General features: G+C 40.3%; 1 protein-coding gene across 4 annotated transcripts in view; it reads right to left on the bottom strand.

Annotated features, from left to right (window-relative positions):
* Nucleotides 1–781: 781 nt before the first annotated feature.
* Nucleotides 782–25,151, bottom strand: part of LOC113223418 (guanylate-binding protein 6-like) — a 27,414-nt gene continuing 3,044 nt past the window's right edge. Inside the window, exons 1-4 of one of the 4 annotated variants that reach the window (XR_004228896.1) lie at nucleotides 13,420–13,444; nucleotides 13,213–13,310; nucleotides 2,562–2,774; nucleotides 1,638–1,770 (exon numbers count right to left, since the gene is read on the bottom strand). Coding sequence is in view for 3 of the 4 variants with exons in the window: in XM_031935373.1 (XP_031791233.1) it covers nucleotides 1,598–1,770; nucleotides 2,562–2,751 (363 nt within the window). In the remaining variant the exon portion in view is untranslated. The other 3 variants (XM_031935373.1, XM_031935372.1, XM_031935374.1) reach the window with 3 other exon arrangements.

Genomic DNA, 25,151 nt, shown 5'->3' with positions numbered 1-25,151 from the left:
ATGTGGGGATTATGGGAACTACAATTCCAGATGAGATTTGGGTGGGGACACAGCCAACCCATCCATAGCATGCATATATATATTTATTGTATATTGAATATTATATATATAATATATATTCAATCTCAAAAAAGGGAATTTTGTCATTTGCAACAACTTAGATGAACACCAAGGTCATTAGGCTAAGTGAAATAAGTCAGACATAGAAAGACAAATACTGCATGATCTCACTTATCTGTGGAATCTAAAATAGTCAAATTGTCAAACTCATAGTCGCAGAGTGGAATAGTGGTTGCCACGGGCTGGGGATGGGAGAAATGAAGAAATGTTGGTCAAAGAGTATAAAATTTCAGCTATGCAACATAAATAAACTCTGGAGATCTACTGTGCAGCAGTGTGACTGTAACTAACAATACTATATTGATTGTGACCTTAACTTCTGCTAAGAGGACAGATCTTAATTGTTCTTACCACACCAAAAAATAAAAAAAGGGCATAGAAAAAAGAAAATGATAACTATGTGAGGTAATGGCTATGTTATTGGCTTGATTGTGGTGATCATTTCACAGTGTATACACATATCAAAACATCAAGTTGTACAGCTTAATTATATACAATTTTTGTTTGTCAATTATACAACACAAAAGCCGAAAAATAAGCAGAATTTCCAACGCCTGTTTGGGCAAAAATAAAGTGTATATGTATAGAAATTTAGAAAGTATTCCCAAATAAGTCTCAAACTAAGACAAAAAAAAGAGAGAAATTATTTATTTCACCCATTCATAAGAAGCTAAACACCAAAAATTCATCTTATAATGTTTACTGTAGAAAGAACAAATACTTTTACATGACAAGCACAATCAGAAGTGTCTCAAAGCCTTCCGGAATGCTCTGTGGGTAGTTGATGAGCTTCATCATGAGAAATATAAACTGAACTCTCTTAATTCCAACCCTCAAGTGTACTCTTCACGTGGTAGCTCAGAAGGTGGGTGAGAGGCCTTTCTTCATCTCCTGAGATTGGAGTCAATACCTCTTCTCTTTCTTATCAAGGCACTGTTATACGCAACTGTACGTGGTGAAAGCTGTGAGGTGCTGCCTGGATCACAGGTGTCAGCTCTCTTAATGAGAAAGTTTTCCAGGACAGACTTCCAGTGATTGACCAGCACCAGGGATGAAGGCCTAGCACCCTTGTCCCAAAACATGATAACTCAAAAGGGCCGTTCCAGCCACAGAGCTCCCTGTGGAATTGACGGAGGGCAGGGACTGCACTGCATTCCAATCTCCTCCCTCTCGGCAACCTACTTCTTTCCCAATCATTCTACACCTTGAGGGCTCTTTGTGGGCAGGACCTTTACTTTGTTCACCAGTGTCTATGCTACTCAGCCCAAAGGCCTGGAACTCAACTGCTAACAAGATTTTATGAAATTGAATCAAATCATTCACCACTGTGCCAAGAAATAAAAGAATGTTTTACCTAATATACCTTGATATCTAATCTTGTCTAGAAGTGTGACTCAAATAGGTCAAAGTTTGCCTTATTCACTGTAGTTGGATTTCTAGTTTTCACAAATGTATCACAACAATTAAATTACAAGGATCATGTCTGGAATAAAAAGAACCTGCCTATGACTCCCTGCCTTACCTTTCCCACATCGCCCAGACCCTCGGTGTCCAGAAGGACCAGGGTGTGGTTTCGCTTGGAGGGGTGGGGCACGCACCACATCCAGATGCCCTTGGTTTCAGACTGCACCGTGGAGCCCAGAGGGAAGCCTGCAGGGAAGAGGAGGAAGCTAAGCATGGGGACAGCAGAACAGCCAAGCAGCCCTGGGGCCATGGATTCAGACTGGTTGGATTGTAACTGCCCCAGCATACAAGATGGTGCTTTCTATATTTCCTCAAGAATGTCTCTCTCTGTGATTCATTTATTTCAAAAAGCAAGGGACATTAAATGTGAGAATGATGCCAAGCAAGCGCTCAAAATGGAGATGAAGAGGAATCCATGAATCAGACAAAATGGAGGTCACTGATAACAAGAACATCCTGAAAAGTGGTGAGGTTCAAAGTCAGACAGGAGTGGGCTGAAGAAAGACATGAGAAGCAAAATAATTCAAAAAAGCAGATTGAGACAATGTTTTTTTCATTGAAAGTGATTAAAGACAAAAACACAAAATCAAAACAGGATTTGGTGCCCACTATGACATGTGAAATTCAGGAAGAGTTTTTAAGATGATACACCTTCAAACATCTTTGTATGTTGATGGGAATATTACATGAAGAAAGTAAAATATGTTATAAGAGAAAGGAGACACAATTACGGGAGCCCGGGACTTGAATACACAAGACATGGGAGCATTCTGAGTACTAGTAGGGGAGGTTTTCCTTAATGGGAATAAAGGAAAAAATATGGGGAAAGGTTACAGAAAGGTAGCGATTTGGTGGTGAGAATCAGAATGAGAAGGTTGGTTTATTGAAAGGAATTGGGTTCTCGCTTCACATGCCTAGGTTAGAGCATTAAGATACTGGAATCAAGCAATTGGCCTGTGTCCTAGGATACCACTCACCATGATTCTCTCCTGCCAGACGGTTCATCAAGTAGGATTTGCCTGTACGGTACAGTCCAACAATGGCCACCACCACCACTGGCTGAGAAATCTTGTCAAGAATCTGGACAGCTTGCTGGTTCACCAACAGCTTGTCATTGTTGTTTTCCACCAGGCAAATAGGGGCCAACATTTTGGGTCCAGATTCCATGGCAGCTGCCAACCTAGAAGAGCCTCCCAGTAGAAATAAGGTTACATTCTCTGCTACAGTAATGCAAGCACCCATAAATTTAGGACTGATTAGACTTTTGCATTTCTTTGAGACAACATGTAACCTAGCATTAGCGAATTGCAAAAGGCTTCCTCCATCATTCTCCCAAATCCGTAATGGTGTTAGCAATGAAACATAGTATATTATCATCTCCATAATTTTTCTTCAATAGTAATAATAAAACTCAAGTAATTGTTATCATAATAGAGGGTCTACAATAGTCTAAGCCCTGTGATGCCTGCCTTAAATATCTGACCTCACTGACACTTATAAGAACCTGCAAGTTAGAGATTATTTTATCCCTATATATGTAAATGAGATAAATGAGTCTCACAAAGGCTGAGTGCATAAGTCATAGAGCCAGGATTACAAACCCAGACAATTGCGCAAAATGGCAGACTAAGAAGTTCCAAGTCCTTCTTCTCTCTTGGAGACATCAAAAAACAACTGAAAAAATGACTAAAATTATCTTATAGAAGCTCTAGAAAACAGTCAAAGGTCTACAGCACCCAAGAAAATGTCCAGTAGAAAAAAAAAGGGCACCTTCAAAATAGTAGGAAATTCCAAGGTGTTTGATTTGCCCTTTCCCTATCCACTCACCTCAAGGCCATGGTTGTGGTCTGGAGGAGGTGGCAGTCCAGTTTCCACTTCCCTTCCCTGAACTGAAGGGAGTAGAACAGACTTTATTTATAACCTGCTATTCTGACTGGGGGCTGTCCTTTCTAGTATATGTTCTGCCTTACTCAGATTTCCAGTATCAATGATTTCTTGTGCATGATACCAAAACCACAGAAAACTGAAAAAAAAAAAAAAAATAGATACACCACACTTAATCAAAATTAAAAATTTTTGTGCATCAACAAGCACTGTCAGTGTAGTAAAAAGGCAACCCATGGAATGGGAGAAAATATTTGCAAACCATATATCTGATAGACTACATGAAGAACTCTTACAACTCAACAGCGACAAAATCCCAATTGAAAATGCCCTGAAATGAACATTTCTCCCAGGAGGACCTATAAATGACCTTAATACACATATGAAAACATGTGCAACATTAGTTATCACTGGGGAAATGTAAATCAAAACCACAGTGAGGTACCACTCCACAACCACCCATTAAAATGACTAATATTTTCAAAAAAAAAAAAAAAAAATTAAGCAGAAAACAAGTGTTAGCTAGGATGTGGAGAAATTGGAATCTTTGTCCATAGCTAGTAGAAATATGAATGGTATTGCCACTAAGAATAAAAGTATGGTGGTGGCCCGGCGCAGTGGCTCATGCCTGTAATCCCAGCACTTTAGGAGGCCGAGGCGGGTGGATCACGAGGTCAGGAGATGAAGACCATCCTGGCTAACATGGTGAAACCCTGTCTCTACTAAAAATACAAAAAATTAGCCAGGTGTGGTGGCAGGCACCTGTAGTCCCAGCTACTCGGGAGGCTGAGGCAGGAGAATGGCATGAACCCAGGAGGCAGAGCTTGCAGTGAGCCGAGATCACACCACTGCACTCCTCCAGCCTGAGCGACAGAGCGAGACTCCGTCTCTAAAAAAAAAAAAAAAAAAAAATATGGTGGTTCCTAAAAAAAGATGAAACATAGAATTAACATCAAAATATTTCATTTCTGATTGGGGTAATTCCAAGATGGCCAAATAGGAAAGCTCCAGTCTGCAGCCTCCAGCATGATCAATGCAGAAGAGGGGTGACTTCTGCATTTCCAACTGAGGTACCCGGCTCATCCTATTGGGACTACTTGGACAGTGGGTGCAGCCCATGGAGGGTGAGCCAAAGCAGGACGGGGTGTTGCCTCACCGGGGAAGCACAAGGTGTTGGGGGATTTCCCTTTCCTAACCAAGGGAAGCCATGACAGACTTCCTGGAAAAATGGGACACTACCATGCAAATACTGTGCTTTTCCCAAGGTCTTAGCAACCAGCAGACAAGGTGACTCTCTCCCGTGCCTGGCTCAGTGACTACCACACACATACAGCCTTGCTCACTGCTAGTGCAGCAGTCTGAGATCCATCTGTGAGACCACAGCCTGACTGGGGAAGGGGCGTCCGCCATTGCTGAGGCTTCAGTAGGTAAACAAAGTGGCCAGAGAAGCTGGAACTGGGAGGAGCCCACTGCAACTCAACAAGGCCTACTGCCTCTAAACTCCACCTCTGTGGGTAGGGCATAGCTGAACAAAAGGCGGCAGGCAACCTATGCAGATGTAAATATCCCTGTCTGACAGCTCCGAAGAGAGCAGTGGTTCTCCCAGCACAGTGTTTGAGCTCTGAGAACGTACAGACTGCCTCCTCAAGTGGGTCCCTGAACCCCATGTAACCTAACTGGGAGACATCTCCCAGTAGGGGCTGAGAGACACCTCATATAGGCAGCTGCCCTCTGGGACAAACCTTCCCAAAGAAAGATCAGGCAGAAATATTTGCTGTTCTGCAATATATGCTGTTCTGCAGCCTTCACTGGTGATACCCAGGCAAACAGGGTTTGGAGTGGACCTCCAGCAAACTCCAACAGACCTGCAGCTGAGCAACCAGACTGGTAGAAGGAAAACTAACAAACAGAAAGGAATATCATTAACATCAACAAAAAGGTCATCTACACCAAAACCCCACCTGTAGGTCACCAACATCAAAGACCAAAGGTAGACAAAACAACAAAGATGGGGAGAAACCAGAGCAGAAAAGCTGAAAATTCTCAAATCAGAGCAACTCTTCTCCTCCAAAGGATCACAGCTCCTCGTCAGCAAGGGAACAAACCTGGATGGAGAATGACTTTGACGAGTTGGCAGAAGTAGGCTTCAGAAAGTCAATAATAAGAAACTTCTCTGAGCTAAAGGAGGATGTTGAAACCCATTGCAAGGAAGCTAAAAACCTTGAAAAGGATTAGATGAATGGCTAACCAGAATAAACAGTGTAGAGAAGATCTCAAATGACCTCATGGAGCTGAAAACCATGGCACGAGAACTTCGTGATACATGCATAAGCCTCAATTGACAATTTGATCAAGTGGAAGAAAGGGTATCAGTGATTGAAGATCAAATTAATGAAATAAAGTGAGAAAAGAAGGTTAGAGAAAAAAGAGTAAAAAGAAATGAACAAAGCCTCCAAGAAATATGGAAAAATGTGAAAAGACCAAATCTACGTTTGATTGGTGTACCTGAAAGTGATGGGGAGAATGGAACCAAGTTGGAAAACACTCTTCAGGATATTATCCAGGCAAACTTCCCCAACATAGGAAGACAGGCCAACAATCAAATTGAGGAAATACAGAGAACACCGCAAAGATATTTCTCGACAAGAACAACCCCAAGACACATAATTGTCAGGTTCACCAAAATTGAAAGGAAGAAAAAAGTGTTAAGGGCAGCCAGAGAGAAAGGATGGTTACCCACAAAGGGAAGCCCATCAGACTAACAACAGAACTCTTGGCAGAAATCCAACAAGCCAGAAGAGAGTGGGGGCCAATATTCAACATTCTTGAAGAAAAGAATTTTAAACCCAGAATTTCATATCCAGCCAAACTAAGCTTCATAAGTGAAGGAGAAATAAAATCCTTTACAAACAAGCAAATGCTTAGAGATTTTGTCACCACCAGGCCTGTTTTACAAGAGCTCCTGAAAGAAGTACTAAACTTGGAAAGAAATAACCGGTACCAGTCACTGCAAAAACAGGCCAAATTGTAAAGACCATTGATGCTAGGAAGAAACTACACCAATTAATGGGCAAAATAACCAGTTAACATCATAATGATGGGATCAAATTCACACATAACAATATTGAACTTAAATGTAAATGGGCTAAATGCCCCAATTGAAAGACACAGACCTGACTCTTGGATAAAGAGTCAAGACCCATCAGTGTACTGTATTCAGGAGACCCATCTCACATGCAGAGACACACATAGGCTCAAAATAAAGGGATGAACAAAGATCTACCAAGTAAATGCAGGGGTTGCAATCCTAGTCTCTGATAAAACAGACTTTAAACCAACAAAGATCAAAAAAAGACAAAGAAGGCCATTACGTAATGGTAAAGGGATCAATTCAACAAGAAGAGCTAACTATCCTAAACATATATGCACCCAATATAGGAGCACACAGATTCATACAGCAAGTCCTTAGAAATGTACAAAGAGACTTAGACTCCCACACAATAATAATGGGAGACTTTAACACTCCACTGTCAATTGTAGACAGATCAATGAACCAGGAAGTAAACAAGGATACCCAGGACCTGAACTCAGCTCTGAAACAAGCAGACCTAATAGACATCTACAGAACTCTCCACCCCAAATCAACAGAATATACATTCTTCTCAGCACCACATCACACTTATTCTAAAATTGACCACATAATTGGAAGTAAAGCACTCCTCAGCAAATGTAAAAGAACAGAAATCACAACAAGTGATCTCTCAGACCACAGTGTAATCAAATTAGAACTGAAGATTAAGAAACTCACTCAAAACCACACAATTACATGGAAACTGAACAAGTTGCTCCTGAATGACTATGGGGTACATAACGAAATGAAGGCAGAAATAAAGATGTTCTTTGAAACCAATGAGATCAAAGACACAACATACCAGAATCTCTGGGACACATTTAAAGCAGTGTGTAGAGGCAAATTTATAGCACTAAATGCCCACAAGAGAAAGCAGGAAAGATCTAAAATTGATACTCTAACATCACAATTAAAAGAACTAGAGAAGCAAGAGCAAACACATTCAAAACCTAGCAGAAGGCAAGAAATAACTAAGATCAGAGTAGAACTGAAGGAGATAGAGACACAAAAAACCCTCCAAAAAATCAATGAATCCAGGAATTGGTTTTTTGAAAAGATCAACAAAATTGACAGACCGCTAGCAAGACTAATAAAGAAGAAAAGAGAGAAGAATCAAATAGACGCAATAAAAAATGATAAAGGGGATATCACCACCAACCCCACAGAAATGCAAACTACCATCAGAGAATACTATAAACACCTCTACGCAAATCAACTAGAAAATCTAGAAGAAATGCATAATTTCCTGGACGCTTACACTCTCCCAAGACTAAACCAGGAAGAAGCTGAATCCCTGAAGAGACCAACAGCAGGCTCTGAAATTGAGGCAATAATTAATAGCCTACCAACCAAAAAAAGTCCAGGACCAGATGGATTCACAGCTAAATTCTACTAGAGGTACAAGGAGGAGCTGGTACCATTCCTTCTGAAACTATTCCAATCAATAGAAAAAGAGGGAATCCTCCCTAACTCATTTTATGAGGCCAACATCATCCTGATACCAAAGCCTGGCAGAGACACAACCAAAAAAGAGAATTTTAGACCAATATCCCTGATGAACATCAACGTGAAAATCCTCAATAAAATACTGGCAAACCGGATCCAGCAGCACATCAAAAAGCTTATCCACCATGATCAAGTTGGCTTCATCCCCGGGAGACAAGGCTGGTTCAACATTCACAAATCAATAAACGTAATCCATCACATAAACAGAACCAAGGACAAAAACCACATGATTATCTCAATAGAGGCACAAAAGGCCTTCGACAAACTTCAACAGCCCTTCATGCTAAAAACTCTCAATAAACTAGGTATTGATGGAACGTACCTCAAAATAATAAGAGCTATTTATGACAAACCCACAGCCAATATCATACTGAATGGGCAAAAACCAGAAGCATTCCCTTTGAAAACCGGCACAAGACAGGGATGCACTCTCTCACCACTCCTATTCAACATAGTGTTGGAAGTTCTGGCCAGGTCAATCAGGCAAGAGAAAGAAATAAAGGGTATTCAATTAGGAAAAGAGGAAGTTAAATAGTCCCTGTTTGTAGATGACATGATTGTATATTTAGAAAACCCCATCGTCTCAGTCCAAAATCTCCTTAAGCTGATAAGCAACTTCAGCAAAGTCTCATGATACAAAATCAACGTACAAAAATCACAAGCATTCCTATACACTATTAACAAACAGAGAGTCAAATCATGAGTGAACTCCCATTCACAATTGCTACAAAGATAATAAAATAGGAAAACAACTTACAACGGATGTGAAGGAACTCTTCAAGGAGAACTACAAACCACTGCTCAATGAAATAAAAGAGGACACAAACAAATGGCAGAATATTCCACATTCATGGAGAGGAAGAATCAATATCATTAAAATGGCCATACTGCCCAAGGTAATTTATAGATTCAATGCCATTCCCATCAAGCTACCAATGGCTTTCTTCACAGAATTGGAAAAAACTACTTTAAAGTTCATATGGAACCAAAAAAGAGCCCACGTTGCCAAGACAATCCTAAGCCAAAAGAACGAAGCTGGAGGCATCATGCTACCTGACTTCAAATTATACTACAAGGCTACATTAACCAAAACAGAATGGTACTGGTACCAAAACAGAGATATAGACCAATGGAGCAGAACAGAGGTCTTAGAAATAACACCACACATCTAGAACCACCTGATCTTTGAGAAACCTGACAAAAACAAGAACCCAATTTAATAAATGTTGCTGGGAAAACTGGTTAGCCATATGTAGAAAGCTGATACTGGATCCCTTCCTTACACCTTATACAAAAATTAATTCAAGATGGATTAAAGACTTAAATTTAGCCCTAAAACCACAAAAACCCTAGAAGAAAACCTAGGCAATACCATTCAGGACATAGGCATAGGCAAGGACTTCATGACTAAAACACCAAAAGCAATGGCAACAAAAGTCAAAATTGATAAGTGGGATCTAATTAAACTAAAGAGCTCCTGCACAGTGAAAGAAACTACCATCAGGGTGAACAGGCAACCTACAGAATGGTAGAAAATTTTTGCAATCTACCCATCTGACAAAGGGCTAACATCCAACATCTACAAAGAACTCAAACAAATTGATGAGAAAAAAACACAAACAACCCCATCAAAAAGAGGGCAAAGGATATGAACAGACAATTCGCAAAAGAAGACATCCATGCAGCCAACAGATACGTGAAAAAAATGCTCATCATCACTGGTCATCAGAGAAATGCAAATCAAAACCACAATGAGATACCATCTCACACCCAGTTAGAATGGCCATCATCAAAAAGTCAGGAAACAACAGATGGTGGAGAGGATGTGGAGGAACAGGACTGCTTTTACACTGTTTGTGGGAGTGTAAATTAGTTCAACCATTGTGGAAGACAGTGTGGCAATTCCTCAAGGATCTACAACTAGAATTACCATTTGACCCAGCAATCTCATTACTGGGTATATACCCAAAGGATTATAAATCATGCTACTATAAAGACACATGCACACATATGTTTGTTGTGGCACTATTCACAATAGCAAAGACTTGGAACCAACCCAGATGTCCATCAATGATAGACTGGATTAAGAAAATGTGGCACATGTATACCATGGAATACTATGCAGCCATAAAAAGGGATGAGTTCATGTCCTTTGTAGGGACATGGATGAAGCTGGAAACCATCATTCTCAGCAAATTATCACAAGGACAGAAAACCAAGCACTGCATGTTCGCACTCATACTTGAGAATTGAACAATGAGAACACTTGGACACAGGGCAGAGAACATCACACAGTGGGACCTATCAGGGGGTGGAGGTTTGGGGGAAGGATAGCATTAGGAGAAATACCTAATATAAATGATGAATTGATGGGTGCAGCAAACCAACATGGCACATGTATACCTATGTATCAAACCTACACGTTCTGTACATGTACCTTAGATCTTAAAGTATAATAAAAAATTATTAAAAATATATATTTTATTTCTGTGTATATACACCAAAAAAATTGAAGGCAGGGACTCAAACAGATAATTGCACACCAATGGTCATGGCAGCATTATAACAGCTAAAAGATGAAAACAACCCTTATGTCCATTAACAGATGATATCAACGAAATGTAGTATATACCTACAGGGGAATATTCTTCATCCATAAAAATGTCTGAAATTATGACACATGCTACAATATGGATCAGTCTTGAAGACATTATGCCAAGTGCAATAAGCCAGACATAAAAGAACAAATGTTAAATGATTCCACTTGGATGAGGTACTAGAATAGTCAAATACATTGAGACGAAAAGTAGAAGCATAATTACCATGGGCTGAGGGAGGAAGGAAGGGCAAATCATTGTTTAAAGGTAGAGAGACTCAGTTTACAATAATGAATAGATTCTGGAGACAGTTGCACAACAATGCGAACATATTAGTGTCACTGAAGTATACTCTTAAAATTGTAAAATTTATTAATTTTATTAGGCATATTTCACCACAAAACAAAAAACGTAAACGCCAAATCCTTGACAAACTGACAATCAAAGACAGTGGTTATCCTATATGTTCTTTGATCAGTAACCTGCAGTAACTTTTTAATGATTATCATACACTGAAACATGCTCTCTAATTTGTCAATGTGACTGTATGTGCTCATCTTTTATCTACAGGTTTAGAAGAGGGATAGAAATTGGAGGGAGAAGGGGAAGAAGCAATGTGGGATGAGAACCTTTTAGAGAATGGAGGCTACCTTTTTCAAAAGGGAAGCAGAAACATGTCTAGAGCTAAAGAATTAAAACACAGGCTGAAGCACTTAGCCTAGAAGGGTGAGGTTCTCAGTGAGTTACTCCTACAGATGAGAAAAAAAAAAAAGAATTAGAATAACAATACATATAACATTGCATATTATACAGAGAGATAAATTAGAGATATATAAAGAGAGAGAGGTTTATCTCTCTATACATAGATAAGTTAGAGAGATTTCCTTTTGAGAGATAATGTCAGTGTCACTGTTGAGTGAATTGAGGTGAAAGGCATACGGGATTTCATTGTAAGTTTTTGAGAGGTGAAGTTTAATTCCATAAATTTAGTACTGAAAATACAATTATTCTGTAGATCTCCTGGCACATTTTTATTGCCATTATATTAAAATGATTTTCTTTGATATTTGTATTTCTTTATAATCAGAATATGTAAACATAATATTGTCTTCAAATGCTTCAAATACTCACTTTTGTATTTATATGTCAAATATTCAAGATGCTTCTAATGTCATCAAAAATACCAGCTCTATCTTTCACTACTTATATGGCCTTGACCAAGGAGCATCACCTAGATGAGCCTGTTAATTATAGGGGTCTGTGAGTTAAATCATACATCTAACCCAGAGGGTGTTTTAGTAATAAAATGAGACATTACAAGCTTATATCTTAACATGGCATACAGCACAAAATAGGATTTTAGTAAAAGTTGAATTAAATGGAGGTTAAGCTACATAATTACATTGGTCCATTAGCTTGTACAGTTCAACAAAATATGCAAACTGTAAATTACTAAGAAACCAAAACTACAGATAAATTTTTCATCAGAGCAAAATAGTAAAGTTTAAGCACGCTGTTGCTGTACAACCTGCTCTTGTGTGGTTCTTCACTGAGGGGAGGAAGGAGAATGGAGATCAAACATAAGGCCCTGATTTCTACGATGAAATGCATTGTAACGTCTTCATCACATTACAGTTACTGCAACTGTACAGTCCCTTCTTTAAAGTGAGCAATAAAGGAAGCTCTAGGAAGATGTGGCTGCTCCTGCAAACTTTATATAAATCAGGTCTCTGGTTTCTTAGCTGTGAGGAGACAGAGAACTTTTAACTTCTACTAAATGAAATACAGCTGTTCAATCCTAGTCAGGCCTGGTTTTCAAACTCTGATTTACATAAGAATCACCTGAGGGGATTGAAACCCAGATTCCCAGGCCTAAGGATCTATCTGTTTATCAAGAGCTACAAGTAACTCTGATGATCCTGTGAGAAACTAACACCACACACACACACACACACACACACACACACACACAGAGAGAGAGAGAGAGAGAGAGAGAGAGAGAGAGAGAGAGACTATGTAATTATTTTTAAGTCATAAAGACAAGCAATGTAGGGACTAGCTTTTATTTCTACATAGAGACTTATAGAGCTCTTACTCTGAACCTTTCCTAAGTGTGACCACTAGAAAAATAGAAAAGAAACTCTCCCTTCAGGTTATAATTGCCTGGAAGCTCCTTGTTCTCTGCATTTCTGGGCCTGCCGCAGGACGTGAGAGAGACAGCCAGGCAGGCGCCCACCAGGGCTCATTCCAGGCCACTCACTGCTGTCCTGAGTTGATGATCAGGGAGGAGCACATCCAGGGGGACACGGTGCGCCTGGCTGTGACCTCGTTCGTGGCTGTCACTGGTTGAAGGGGAGAAGCTGAGCTTCCCCAGAACTAAAGCCAGTCACAGATTCCTGCAGGCCAGGCAGCAGGCCCCCTGCTCTTCCTGCCCATTCCTCAGCTGCCACTCTGAATCAGAAAGCGAGTCTTGAGTTGGACCAAGTTGCGTGTAAAAGAAAGCAAACATACCTGCTCTTCAGCACCACAGGTCCAAGTTTTGAGTTTTCAGTCGCCTTTCACTAGCCCCTTGCTCTCGTTCCTCCTTCCTCTTTTCTTTTGTGTCCCTCCTTTATAAAGGAAAAAAAGAGAGTGAGCTGAGGAAGCTAGTCATTTCCACAAATGGGATGGTACAATAAAGCTGAAATTGAAAGTAAAAGCAATTCATGCAGTTGTTACAAATTAGCAGAGGCACATCTCAATTTTTTTGTTGTTGTTGTTGTGAGACAGAGTCTCACTCTGTCGCCCAGGCTGGAGTACAGGCTGCGATCTCCGCTTAGTGCAAGCTCCTCCTCCCAGGTTCATGCCATTCTCCTGCCTCAGCCTCCCCCCGAGTAGCTGGGACTACAGGCGCCCGCCACCACACCTGGCTAATTTTTTGTTTTTAGTAAAGACAGGGTTTCACTGTGTTAGCCAGGATGGTCTTGAGCTCTTGACCTCGTGATCCGCGCACCTTGGCCTCCCAAAGTGCTGAGATTACAGGCGTGAGCCACCACGCCCGGCCCTGATCTGAATTTGAGGATGGGTGTTGGGTGCAGGGGTGAGAAGAGGTCAGAAAAAGCCACAGATGCTGCACAGTCACACCTTAGCAAGCACAGTCCTGCCAGCTTTCTTCTGTCTTCCCCACCTTGGAAGTCTTCCTGGGCTTTCTTCTTGATACCTCTCCCAGTTAGCTTTAGTTTCCATGGCACACAAGAAAAATAGAAAACCCATATTAGAAACAATAAACAAACCTTCAGAAACCAAGAATATTGTAAGCATTTTTCTCTTAGTGGGGATTCTTGGGTTCTTTTGTTAACAAGTAGCTTTCAATGTTTTAAATATGTTCGCTCACTTGCAAATACACAGACACAGGTATACTTCAAAGAGATTGTAGATTTGGTTCAAGACCACGGCAGTAAAGTAAATGTTGCAATAAAGTGAGTCACACCAAAGTTTTGGTTTTCCAGAACTTATGCTTACACTATTCTGTAGTCTAAGTTTAGTAAGTGTGCAATAGCATTATGTCTGAAAATAAAATTACGATCCTTAATTTTAAAAGATTTTATCGCTGAAAAATGCTAATGATCATCTGAGCCTTCAGCAAGTGGTAATCTTTGTGCTGGTGGAGAGTTTTGCCTTAATTCAATGGCTGCTGACTGATCAGGGTGATAGTCGCTGAAAGTTAGGGTGACTGTTGGCAATTTCTTAACGTAAGATGACGGTGAAGTTTAATGTATTGATTGACTCTTCCTTTCGCAAAAGATTCATCTGTACCGTGAGATGCTATTTGATCTCATTTTACCCAGTTGTTTCAAAACTGGAGTCAGTCCTCTCAAATCCTGTCCCTGCTTTATCAATTAAGTTGATGTAATATTCTAAATCCTCTGTTGTCATTTCAACAACGTTCACAGCATCTTCGCCATGAGTAGATTCCATCTCAAGAAACCATTTCTTTGCTTATCTCTATGAAGCATCTCCTCATCCATTCAATTTGTCTCATGAGATTCCAGCAATTTAACCACTTCTTCAGGCTCCACTTCCAATTCTAGTTCTCTTGCTATTTCCACCGTATCTCCAGTTACTTCCTCTATTGATGTCTTGAACCTCTTAAAGGCACCTATGGGGGCTGGACTCAACCTTTTCCCAGTTCCCATTAACGTTGATATTTTGACATCCTCCCATGAATCACGAATGTTCTTAATGACATCTAGAAAGGTAATTTTTTTTTCAGAAGGTTTTCAAATAAATTTGCCCAGATCTGGCAGAGGAATCATTATCTGGTGTAGCTATAGCCTGACAAAATGTATTTCTCAAATAATAAGAATTGCAACTTGAAATTATTCCTTGATCCATGGGCTACAGAATGGATGTTGTATTAGCAGATATGAAAACAATGTTAATCGCCTTGTATATGTCTATCAGAGCTCTGGAATTATCAGGTGTATTGTTAATATTTTGAAAGTTTCTTTCTGAATAGTAGCTCTTAACAGTAGGGCTTACAATATTCATCACACCGTGTTATACACAAATGTGCTGTCATCCAGGCTTTGTTGTTTCATTTATAGAGCACAAGCAGAGTACATTTACATATTTTTAAGGGCCCTAGAGTTTAAGGGTTGAACATTGAATTCAACCTAAAGGTACAAACTGCATTAGCCACTAACAAGAGAGTCAGTTTGACCTTTGAAGCTTTGAAGTCAGGCATTGACTTCTCTTCTTTAGTTATGGAAGCCCTAGATGGCATCTTCTTCCAATAAAAGGCTGTTCCATCTACATTGGAAATCTGTTGCTTAGGGTAACCACCTTAATTAATTATCTTAGCTAGATCTTGTGGATAACTTGCTGCAGCTTCTGCATCAGCACTTGCTGCTTTACTTGTACTTTTATGTTATTGGAGACAGCTTCTTTCCTTAAACCTCATGAACCAACCTCTGCTAGTTTCCAGCTTTTCTTCTGCATCTTTGCCATCTCTCTCAGCCTTCATAGAATTGAAGAAAGCAATGATCTTGCTCTGGCTTAGAGTTTGGCTTAGGAGAATGTTGTGGCTGGTTTGATCTATCAAGACCACTAAAACACTCTCTGTATTAGTAGTTAGGCTATTTCACTTTCTCATCATTCCTGTGATCATCGAAGCTGCGCTTTTAATTTCCTTCAATAATTTTTCTTTTGCATTCGTAACTTGGCTAACTGGCACATGAGGCCTGTATCAGCTTTCAGCATGCCTTCCTCAGTAAGTGTAATCATTTCTAGCTTTTGGTTTAAAGTAAGAGATTTGTGACTTTTCCTTTCACTTGAACACAGGGGTAATTGTAGGATTATTAATTGTCCTAATTTCAATATTGTTGTATCTCAGGGAACATGGAGGCCCAAGGAGAGGGAAAGCCAGTAGGAAGAACAGCCAGAATGCACACATTTTTCAAGTTTGCTCTCTCATAGGGATGCAGTTCATATAAGATACAGTATAAAGATAAAGTATCTGTAAAGTGCAGTAAAGTGTACTGTAATAAAATGAGGAATGCCTGTATGTATGTATTCTTACATACACACACACATATACATACATGTATATACACACATATATGTGTAAATATAAATTTGGGGTGCCCTACATTTTTGAAGATTTTACTTGAGGGAGAAAAAACTCGTGAATTGGGACCCACTAAACCCAAAGGGTTTAGTGTTTACAATGACAAAGTGTCAGAGGCAAGTATTTATAGAGCAGTTACGGAAGCAAAATAAAGAAAATGGCAGTTACAAAATTGCATTTTTTTAAATTTACCTTGTTGGAAATTCCCTAGTCAAACAGCCATATTTTAGGTTGGTGTTTATGATTGAGTAAAAGCAGAAAACCCCCATGTCTATCCTCTTAGATCCCAGCTCAGTGCGGGAATTAAATTAATATAACAGGAGAAAAGCACAAAATGAGTTTTATATGACATGAGAGCCCTCATAAAGAAATGAAGACTCGGCCAGGCGCGGTGGCTCAAGCCTGTAATCCCAGCACTTTGGGAGGCCGAGACGGGCGGATCACGAGGCCAGGAGATCGAGACCATCCTGGCTAACAAGGTGAAACCCCGTCTCTACTAAAAAATACAAAAAAAGCTAGCCGGACGAGGTGGCGGGCGCCTGTAGTCCCAGCTACTCGGAGGCTGAGGCAGGAGAATGGCATAAACCCGGGAGGCGGAGCTTGCAGTGAGCTGAGATCCGGCCACTGCACTCCAGCCTGGGCGACAGAGCGAGACTCCATCTCAAAAAAAAAAAAAAAAAAAAAAGAAATGGAGACTCAAAGAAGCCCCTGTAGTTAGTTACTTATATAGTGGATTGGACAAAGAGCAGTCAGAAATAGCTCTATTTCTAACTAGAAATGGCTAAATTATTAATATTTGGGGAAGCTTAAAAGATAAAAGCTATTTACAATGTCTGTACAGAATTCTGTTTGTTTCAACTTCTCATCCATGGGGCTAAAGATGTTGCCTTTCCTTCTAGTATAGAGAGAATATCTTTCACATGGGAATTTCATCTTCTGCTTTTAAAAAACAGTATGAAGATCAAAACCAGCTTTTTTTTTAAGTGTCTTTGCTTTAAACTTCCAGTAGGCCAGAAAAGCAAGTTTTAATGTCTTCAGTGGGCTGAGTTTAAGCTTTGTTTCTAACATAAGCATTAACCAGAAATGACCTGTTATTTTTTACTTATGTTTCTAGTAGAAGCAACGTTAAGGTTAGTTTTAAGGCCTGGGTGGTTTTGTTTGCTCAGGGATTTTGCAGGCCCAGTCTCCATTCTAATATTATGTACATTTTGTAATAAAATAATTAGAAAATAAGGATAATTACAGATAAAAATGACTAATTCTTAATTAATTGCATTATCTAAAGATGCTCATTAGCATTTTGCTCGAACTCTTGCACATCTCTAGCACACAGACAGTATTTTAACATAGATATCCCCCTTCTACAGAAATTAGCAAATTGGCCCAGTTTCAAAGGAATTTACTTAGTCAGAAAATAAAGTGATTGCATGGACCTGTTTGTGGAGGAAAGAAACGAATAAAGTGAGTAATAGGAAAATGATAGGTGAAGTAGGGAAATGCCTGAGGAAGCTGGGCTTTGTGAGGACAGAGGGAGTTCTCCTCCTTCCTTCTATTCTCCACTTACCCTACCATAGTCCTTATCTGTGCAAACTTTTCCATAAAAGGCAAAATAACCAGGCCTATTGAGTCACATCTGTAGTTGCAGCGACTCCAAAGGCTGAGGCAGGATGATCCTTTGAGGCCTGGACATGGAAGCTATAGTGTGCTATAATTGCACTTGTGAATAGCTGCTGCACTCCAGCGTGGGCAATATAGCGAGACTTTATCTTTAAAAAAAAGAGCATCAAATAGTAATATTTTAGGATTTGCATACCATAGCTTTCTGTCACAACTAGAGCATCCATAGACAACATCTAACAAGTGTATGTGGCTGTGTTCTGAATAAAACTTTATTTACTAAAGTAGCCATTGGGATAAATTTGGCCTATTGACCACAGTTTGCTGACGTCTGGATTAGGTAAGTGTAATGCAACACGAACAGGATTACTACCTCCTGAGGTATCATTGTCTTACAAGTTGGTGGACCAGTTTCAGACTCCCAGTCTGAGTGTCTGCTTCTAAGGTGATTTGTAGTAAAAATCCTCACTGGAGCAGAGATACCAAAAAAGAATGTGTTTACTAACATCTACCTGATATCAGAGAAGGGAATTTCTACCTTGGTTCCTGGGCAATGCATTGATGTGTCTGCTCAACTAATTGTCTATCTCCCAAAACATAGCACTCCCCATAGCTCCTCCTAGATAAGCCATAGAGAAAGAAGTGGTGATGGAACATAATCAGTAGTAATGAGGAAGAACCTGGTTTGGCTAGGGGGCACCTGCCCACCGTGAGTGAACAAGGAAGCCTAACGTGTGGATGTACGTCATGATGACTAAAGCTAGTGGGTGGCAATGATGAAGGCTATAAATGTAGACTTTGCAGGGATATTTCTGCTTGCATTGGCTAGACTTGGCCTGTTCACCCCAAGCATAGATTAAGGAACGGCACAATTACCATGGACGTATCACAAGTGTATACCGAAAAGATAAGCGCTTACAGGCACTGCCATCATGTGGTACGATTTGGTAATTCATTTGGTAACATGAATTTTCCTATGCAAAGTGATTTGTGGATATCAATGTAAAATTTATAGAAATGTATTGATGTTAATACAGAATTTATAGAAATTCATAATAATTTGTTATAATACAGGCATTTTCTAATGTAAACAGTGGCTTTGATGGAGATTCTTTAAAGATTAATTGAAATGAGAAGAGAAATGGTAAGGTCTTAAGTTCCCATGGGGATAATGTGTTTCTATTTGATTTCTCCCTTCAACGAAAAGAGACTTGGATGTCTATAGTTCCTTTGGGAAATGATGAAGGAATAGGGAACACAAGAGTAAGACAGGGACGATGAAAAAGCCAAATGGGTGAATTAATGAGTTGGTTACCCTTGTGGGCAACTGGAGATCAGTCCCCAAAGTGGATATTCTGGAGAGTTATATAGAATATATTTCCTAATTGTCTCTTTGTGGGACAATGTGGAGTATTTATTCAGCAGCCCACAGTTTCAATTGGTTGAGAATTGCCCAGGGGACTTTAGCTCCTCTGAATTTCCAAGTTGTGCTTGGGCAAAACAGGCAGGCTTTCACAGCTGGGAGTAAAACCTGAGTCAGAAAAGGAGAAAGACCCTTGACAGAGGACACAGCAGCATGCTGGGACTGCCTGCCACGGCAGTACTGCTAGATGGATTTGAGAATAGAAGCAAGAGGTAGAATGCAGAGACATGAGTCTTGGCAGTAACTCAGGCTGAGGATTTGGGAAATGTGGTAGACTACTCTGAATAATCCATTCAAAGAGAGACGTGATGAACACAACTTAAAATTCTGAAGAAATGTTTAATATATTTTAAAGCAATATTAAAAAATTGACTGATTTGTAATCAATAATCTTAAAGGCCAAATTCCCAAACAAGGGAGGGGGCCAAAGAGTGTTTCAACATCACCAGAGACTCTGATTTAGTAAGTCTTGAGTTGAGGCTGAATATGAATGTTTTTTAAAGCCTCTCCCTACCTCCAAGTGGTGCCAATTGCAGTCATGGATGCAAAGAACTGCAGTAAATGTTCAGAGCAAGAGTAAACTAGAACTAGCAGGGCAAGCAGATTTAGTATTGGCTAGTTTGAATAATTTCAGTGGGCTCTAGGGCAGAGGGATCGTTCTTACTTTCTGGTTCCTGGACTAGCAGTGATTAGGGCAGGTAGAAGGTGACCCAGAGTGTGGCAGCCACTCAGGAAAGTGGTTGGTGTATGGGCTCTAAATTGGTTGGCTTGCATTTTACCTGCAGGAGGATCCGTTAGTGTCTTTAAGAACTGGCTAGCCCTGGGAGGGTCAGTCTCTCTAGGGTCAGCAAAGCCCACAGATGTCAAAACTTTAAATACAGAAACTAGAAAATGTGGTTATCACAGGGTTGCATCTTATGGATGGTCCACAAATTCAAGCCAAGAGCTTAGCACAAAACACCCAAAATTGCCAAGGCAATCTGAGAAAGAAGAACAAAGATGGAGGCATAACACTTCGTGATTTCAAAATTTATTACAAATCGACAGTAATTAAAGCAGTGTGGAACTAGCATAAAAATACACATACAGACCAATGAAACAGAATAGGGAGTCTAAAAATAAACTCACACATATGCAGACAGTTGATCTTCGACACAAGTGTCAAGAATACACAATAGAAAAAGGATAGGTTTTTCAACAAATGGTACTGGAAAAAATGGACATCCACATGCAAAAGAAAGAAACTGGACCTGTATCTTACACCATAAAGAAAAATCAGTTTGAAATGGATTAAAGGCTTAAAAGTAAAACCTAAAACTACAAAACTGCTAGAAAAAAACAGAGGGGAAAATCTTCTTGACATTGGTCTTGGCAATGAGTTTTTGAATATGACACTAAAAGCACAGGAAACAAAAGCAAAAATAGAGAAGTAAGACTAGATCAAACTAAAGAACTTCTGGCAAGCAAAGAAAACAATCAACAGAATGAAAAGGCAATCTGGACTCGTGGAAATATTTGCAGACTATATATCAGATAACAGGCTAATATTCAACATATATAAGAAATTCCTACAACCCCATAGCAAAAAACAAAAACAAAACTTAATTTTTAAAAAGTGGGCAAATAACTTGAATGGATATTTTTCTGAAGAAAATGTACTAAAGGCTAACAGGTATATACCACAGTTTTAGTCTGATGTAATCCCAGTTGTCTATATCCAGCTTTCCCAACACCATTTGTTGAAGAGACAGACTGTCCTTTTTCTGTATGTATTCTTGACATCCTTTTAGAAGATGAGATGACTGTCTATGCCCAAATTTATTTCTGTGCTCTCTATTCTGTTCCATTGGTCTATACCTTTGTCCTTACACCAGTATTCTACTATTTTCATTACTGTGAATTTTTAATATATTTGAAAATATGCTGAACAGTGCTCAACATCACCAATAATCAGAGAAATGCAAATCAAAACCACAATGACATAATACCTCACTCCTGTTAGGATGGCTATAATTTTAAAAGATAATAAATGTGATAAGAACACGGAGAAGTTAGAATCCTTGTACATTGTTGATGAGAATGTAAAATGGTGTGAATGCTAGAAAACAGTATGGAGATTCCTCAAAAAATTAAAAATATAACTACCGTGTGATCGGGCAATACCACTTCTATTACTTTGATTGTGGTTATTGGTGGGTGAATGTATATGTTGAAATCCATCAAATTGTATACAATAAAAATGTGCACTTTTTAATACATCAATTACACCTCAATAAAGCTGTTTTAAAAATAAATATATGAATAATTTTGTCGGCAGCTGGTCAAGATGGGGAAATTAATAGTTGAAGTAAAAACCACACCTTGCAAAACTGTACTGTGCTTCACAAATAAACTGCACCGAATCATAACATGCAGGACAATGATCTAAGCTTGAACTCTTAGCTTGAACTCTTATTAAAACCAGCTCATTCAGCCACATAGATTCCAGAAGAGCAACCCACCTAGTTTATAAATTCTCACCATCTCTGCCAAGATCATCCTGTGTTTAGCCCCAAACCCTGCACCTTTCTTAAATCCCCACCTTTGAGATGCCCTATGGTTCTCTAGGGTGTGCCATACTCCCTTGCTGAAAAATAAATCTAACATTTTCATCAGTGTATTTTGTTTGCTGAGTGTTTAAAATACAAACATACGAGGCGGAGCAAGATGGCCGAATAGGAACAGCTTCAGTTTCCATCTCCCAGCGCGAGCGACACAGAAGACCGGCGATTTCTGCATTTTCAACTGAGGTACTGGGGTCATCTCACTCGGGAGTGCCGGACAATCGGTGCTGGTCAGCTGCTGCAGCCCGACCAGCGAGAGCTGAAGCAGGGCGAGGCATCGCCTCACCTGGGAAGCGCGAGGGGGAAGGGAGTCCCTTTTCCTAGCCAGGGGAACTGAGACACACAACACCTGGAAAATCGGGTAACTCCCACTCCAATACTGCGCTGTAACACCGGCACACCGGAGATTGTATCCCACACCTGGCCGGGAGGGTCCCATGCCCACGGAGCCTCTCTCCTTGCTAACACAGCAGTCTGCGGCAATCTAACCGCAAGGCAGAAGCGAGGCTGGGGGAGGGGCGCCCGCCATCGCTGAGGCTTACATAGGTAACTAAAGCCGCTGGGAAGCTGGAACTGGGTGGAGCTCACAGCAGCTCAAGGAAACCTGCCTGTCTCTGTAGACTGCGCCTCTGGGGACAGGGCTCAGCTAAAGCAGCAGAGGCCTGTCCAGATGCGAACGACTCTGTCTGACAGCTTTGAAGAGAGCAGTGGATCTCCCAACACTGAGGTTGAGATCTGAGAAGGGGCAGTCTACCTGCTCAAGTGGGTCACTGACCCCTGAGTAGCCTAACTGGGAGACATCCCCCACTAGGGGCAGTCTGACACCCCACACCTCACAGGGTGGAGTACACCCCTGAGAGGAAGCTTCCAAAGCAAGAATCAGACAGGTGCACTCGCTGTTCAGCAATATTCTATCTTCTGCAACCTCTGCTGCTGATACCCAGGCAAACAGGGTCTGGAGTGGACCTCAAGCAATCTCCAACAGACCTATAGCTGAGGGTCCTGACAGTCAGAAGGAAACCTATCAAACAGGAAGGACACCTAAATCAAAACCCCATCAGTACGTCACCATCATCAAAGACCAGTGACAGATAAAACCACAAAGATGGGGAAAAAGCAGGGCAGAAAAGCTGGAAATTCAAAAAATAAGAGCGCATCTCCTCCTGCAAAGGAGCACAGCCCATCGCCAGCAACGGATCAAAGCTGGTCAGAGAATGATTTTGATGAGATGAAAGAAGAAGGCTTCAGTCCATCAAACCTCTCAGAGCTAAAGGAGGAATTACGTACCCAGCGCAAAGAAACTAAAAATCTTGAAAAAAAAGTGGAAGAATTGACAGCTAGACTAATTAATGCAGAGAAGGTCATAAACGAAATGACAGAGATGAAAACCATGTCACGAGAAATACGTGACAAATGCACAAGCTTCAGTAACCGACTCGATCAACTGGAAGAAAGAGTATCAGCGATGGAGGATCAAATGAATGAAATGAAGCGAGAAGAGAAACCAAAAGAAAAAAAGAAGAAAAAGAAATGAACAAAGCCTGCAAGAAGTATGGGATTATGTAAAAAGACCAAATCTACGTCTGATTGGGGTGCCTGAAAGTGAGGGGGAAAATGGAACCAAATTGGAAAACACTCTACAGGATATCATCCAGGAGAACTTCCCCAACCTAGCAGGGCAGGCCAACATTCAAATTCAGGAAATACAGAGAACGCCACAAAGATACTCCTCCAGAAGAGCAACTCCAAGACACATAATTGCCAGATTCACCAAAGTTGAAATAAAGGAAAAAATCTTAAGGGCAGCCAGAGAGAAAGGTCGGGTTACCCACAAAGGGAAGCCCATCAGACTGACAGCAGATCTCTCGGCAGAAACTCTACAAGCCAGAAGAGAGTGGGGGCCAATATTCAACGTTCTTAAAGAAAAGAATTTTAAACCCAGAATTTCATATCCAGCCAAACTAAGTTTCATCAGTGAAGGAGAAATAAAATTCTTTACAGATAAGCAAATGCTTAGAGATTTTGTCACCACCAGGCCTGCCTTACAAGAGACCCTGAAGGAAGCCCTAAACATGGAAAGGAACAACCGGTACCAGCCATTGCAAAAACATGCCAAAATGTAAAGACCATCGAGCCTAGGAAGAAACTGCATCAACTAATGAGCAAAATAACCAGTTAATATCATAATGGCAGGATCAAGTTCACACATAACAATATTAACCTTAAATGTAAATGGACTAAATGCTCCAATTAAAAGACACAGACTGGCAAACTGGATAAAGAGTCAAGACCCATCAGTCTGCTGTCTTCAGGAGACCCATCTCACATGCAGAGACATACATAGGCTCAAAATAAAGGGATGGACGAAGATCTTCCAAGCAAATGGAGAACAAAAAAAAGCAGGGGTTGCAATCCTAGTCTCTGATAAAACAGACTTTAAACCATCAAAGATCAAAAGAGACAAAGAAGGCCATTACATAATGGTAAAGGGATCAATTCAACAGGAAGAGCTAACTATCCTAAATATATATGCACCCAATACAGGAGCACCCAGATTCATAAAGCAAGTCCTTAGAGACTTACAAAGAGACTTAGACTCCCATACAATAATAATGGGAGACTTCAACACTCCACTGTCAACATTAGACAGATCAACGAGACAGAAAGTTAACAAGGATATCCAGGAATTGAACTCATCTCTGCACCAAGCGGACCTAATAGACATCTATAGAACTCTCCACCCCAAGTCAACAGAATATACATTCTTCTCAGCACCACATCACACTTATTCCAAAACTCACCACATAATTGGAAGTAAAGCACTCCTCAGCAAATGTACAAGAACAGAAATTATAACAAACTGTCTCTCAGACCACAGTGCAATCAAACTAGAACTCAGGACTAAGAAACTCAATCAAAACCACTCAACTACATGGAAACTGAACAACCTGCTCCTGAATGACTACTGGGTACATAACGAAATGAAAGCAGAAATAAAGATGTTCTTTGAAACCAATGAGAACAAACATACAACATACCAGAATCTCTGGGACACATTTAAAGCAGTGTGTAGAGGGAAATTTATAGCACTAAGTGCCCACAAGAGAAAGCAGGAAAGATCTAAAATTGACACTCTAACATCACAATTAAACGAACTAGAGAGGCAAGAGCAAACACATTCAAAAGCTAGCAGAAGGCA

The sequence above is a fragment of the Piliocolobus tephrosceles genome, chromosome 1 (genome assembly GCF_002776525.5).
Source record: "Piliocolobus tephrosceles isolate RC106 chromosome 1, ASM277652v3, whole genome shotgun sequence".
Taxonomy (NCBI): Eukaryota; Metazoa; Chordata; class Mammalia; order Primates; family Cercopithecidae; genus Piliocolobus; species Piliocolobus tephrosceles.
Note: the sequence above shows the minus strand (reverse complement) of the source record. Positions and strands in the feature narration are given on the sequence as shown.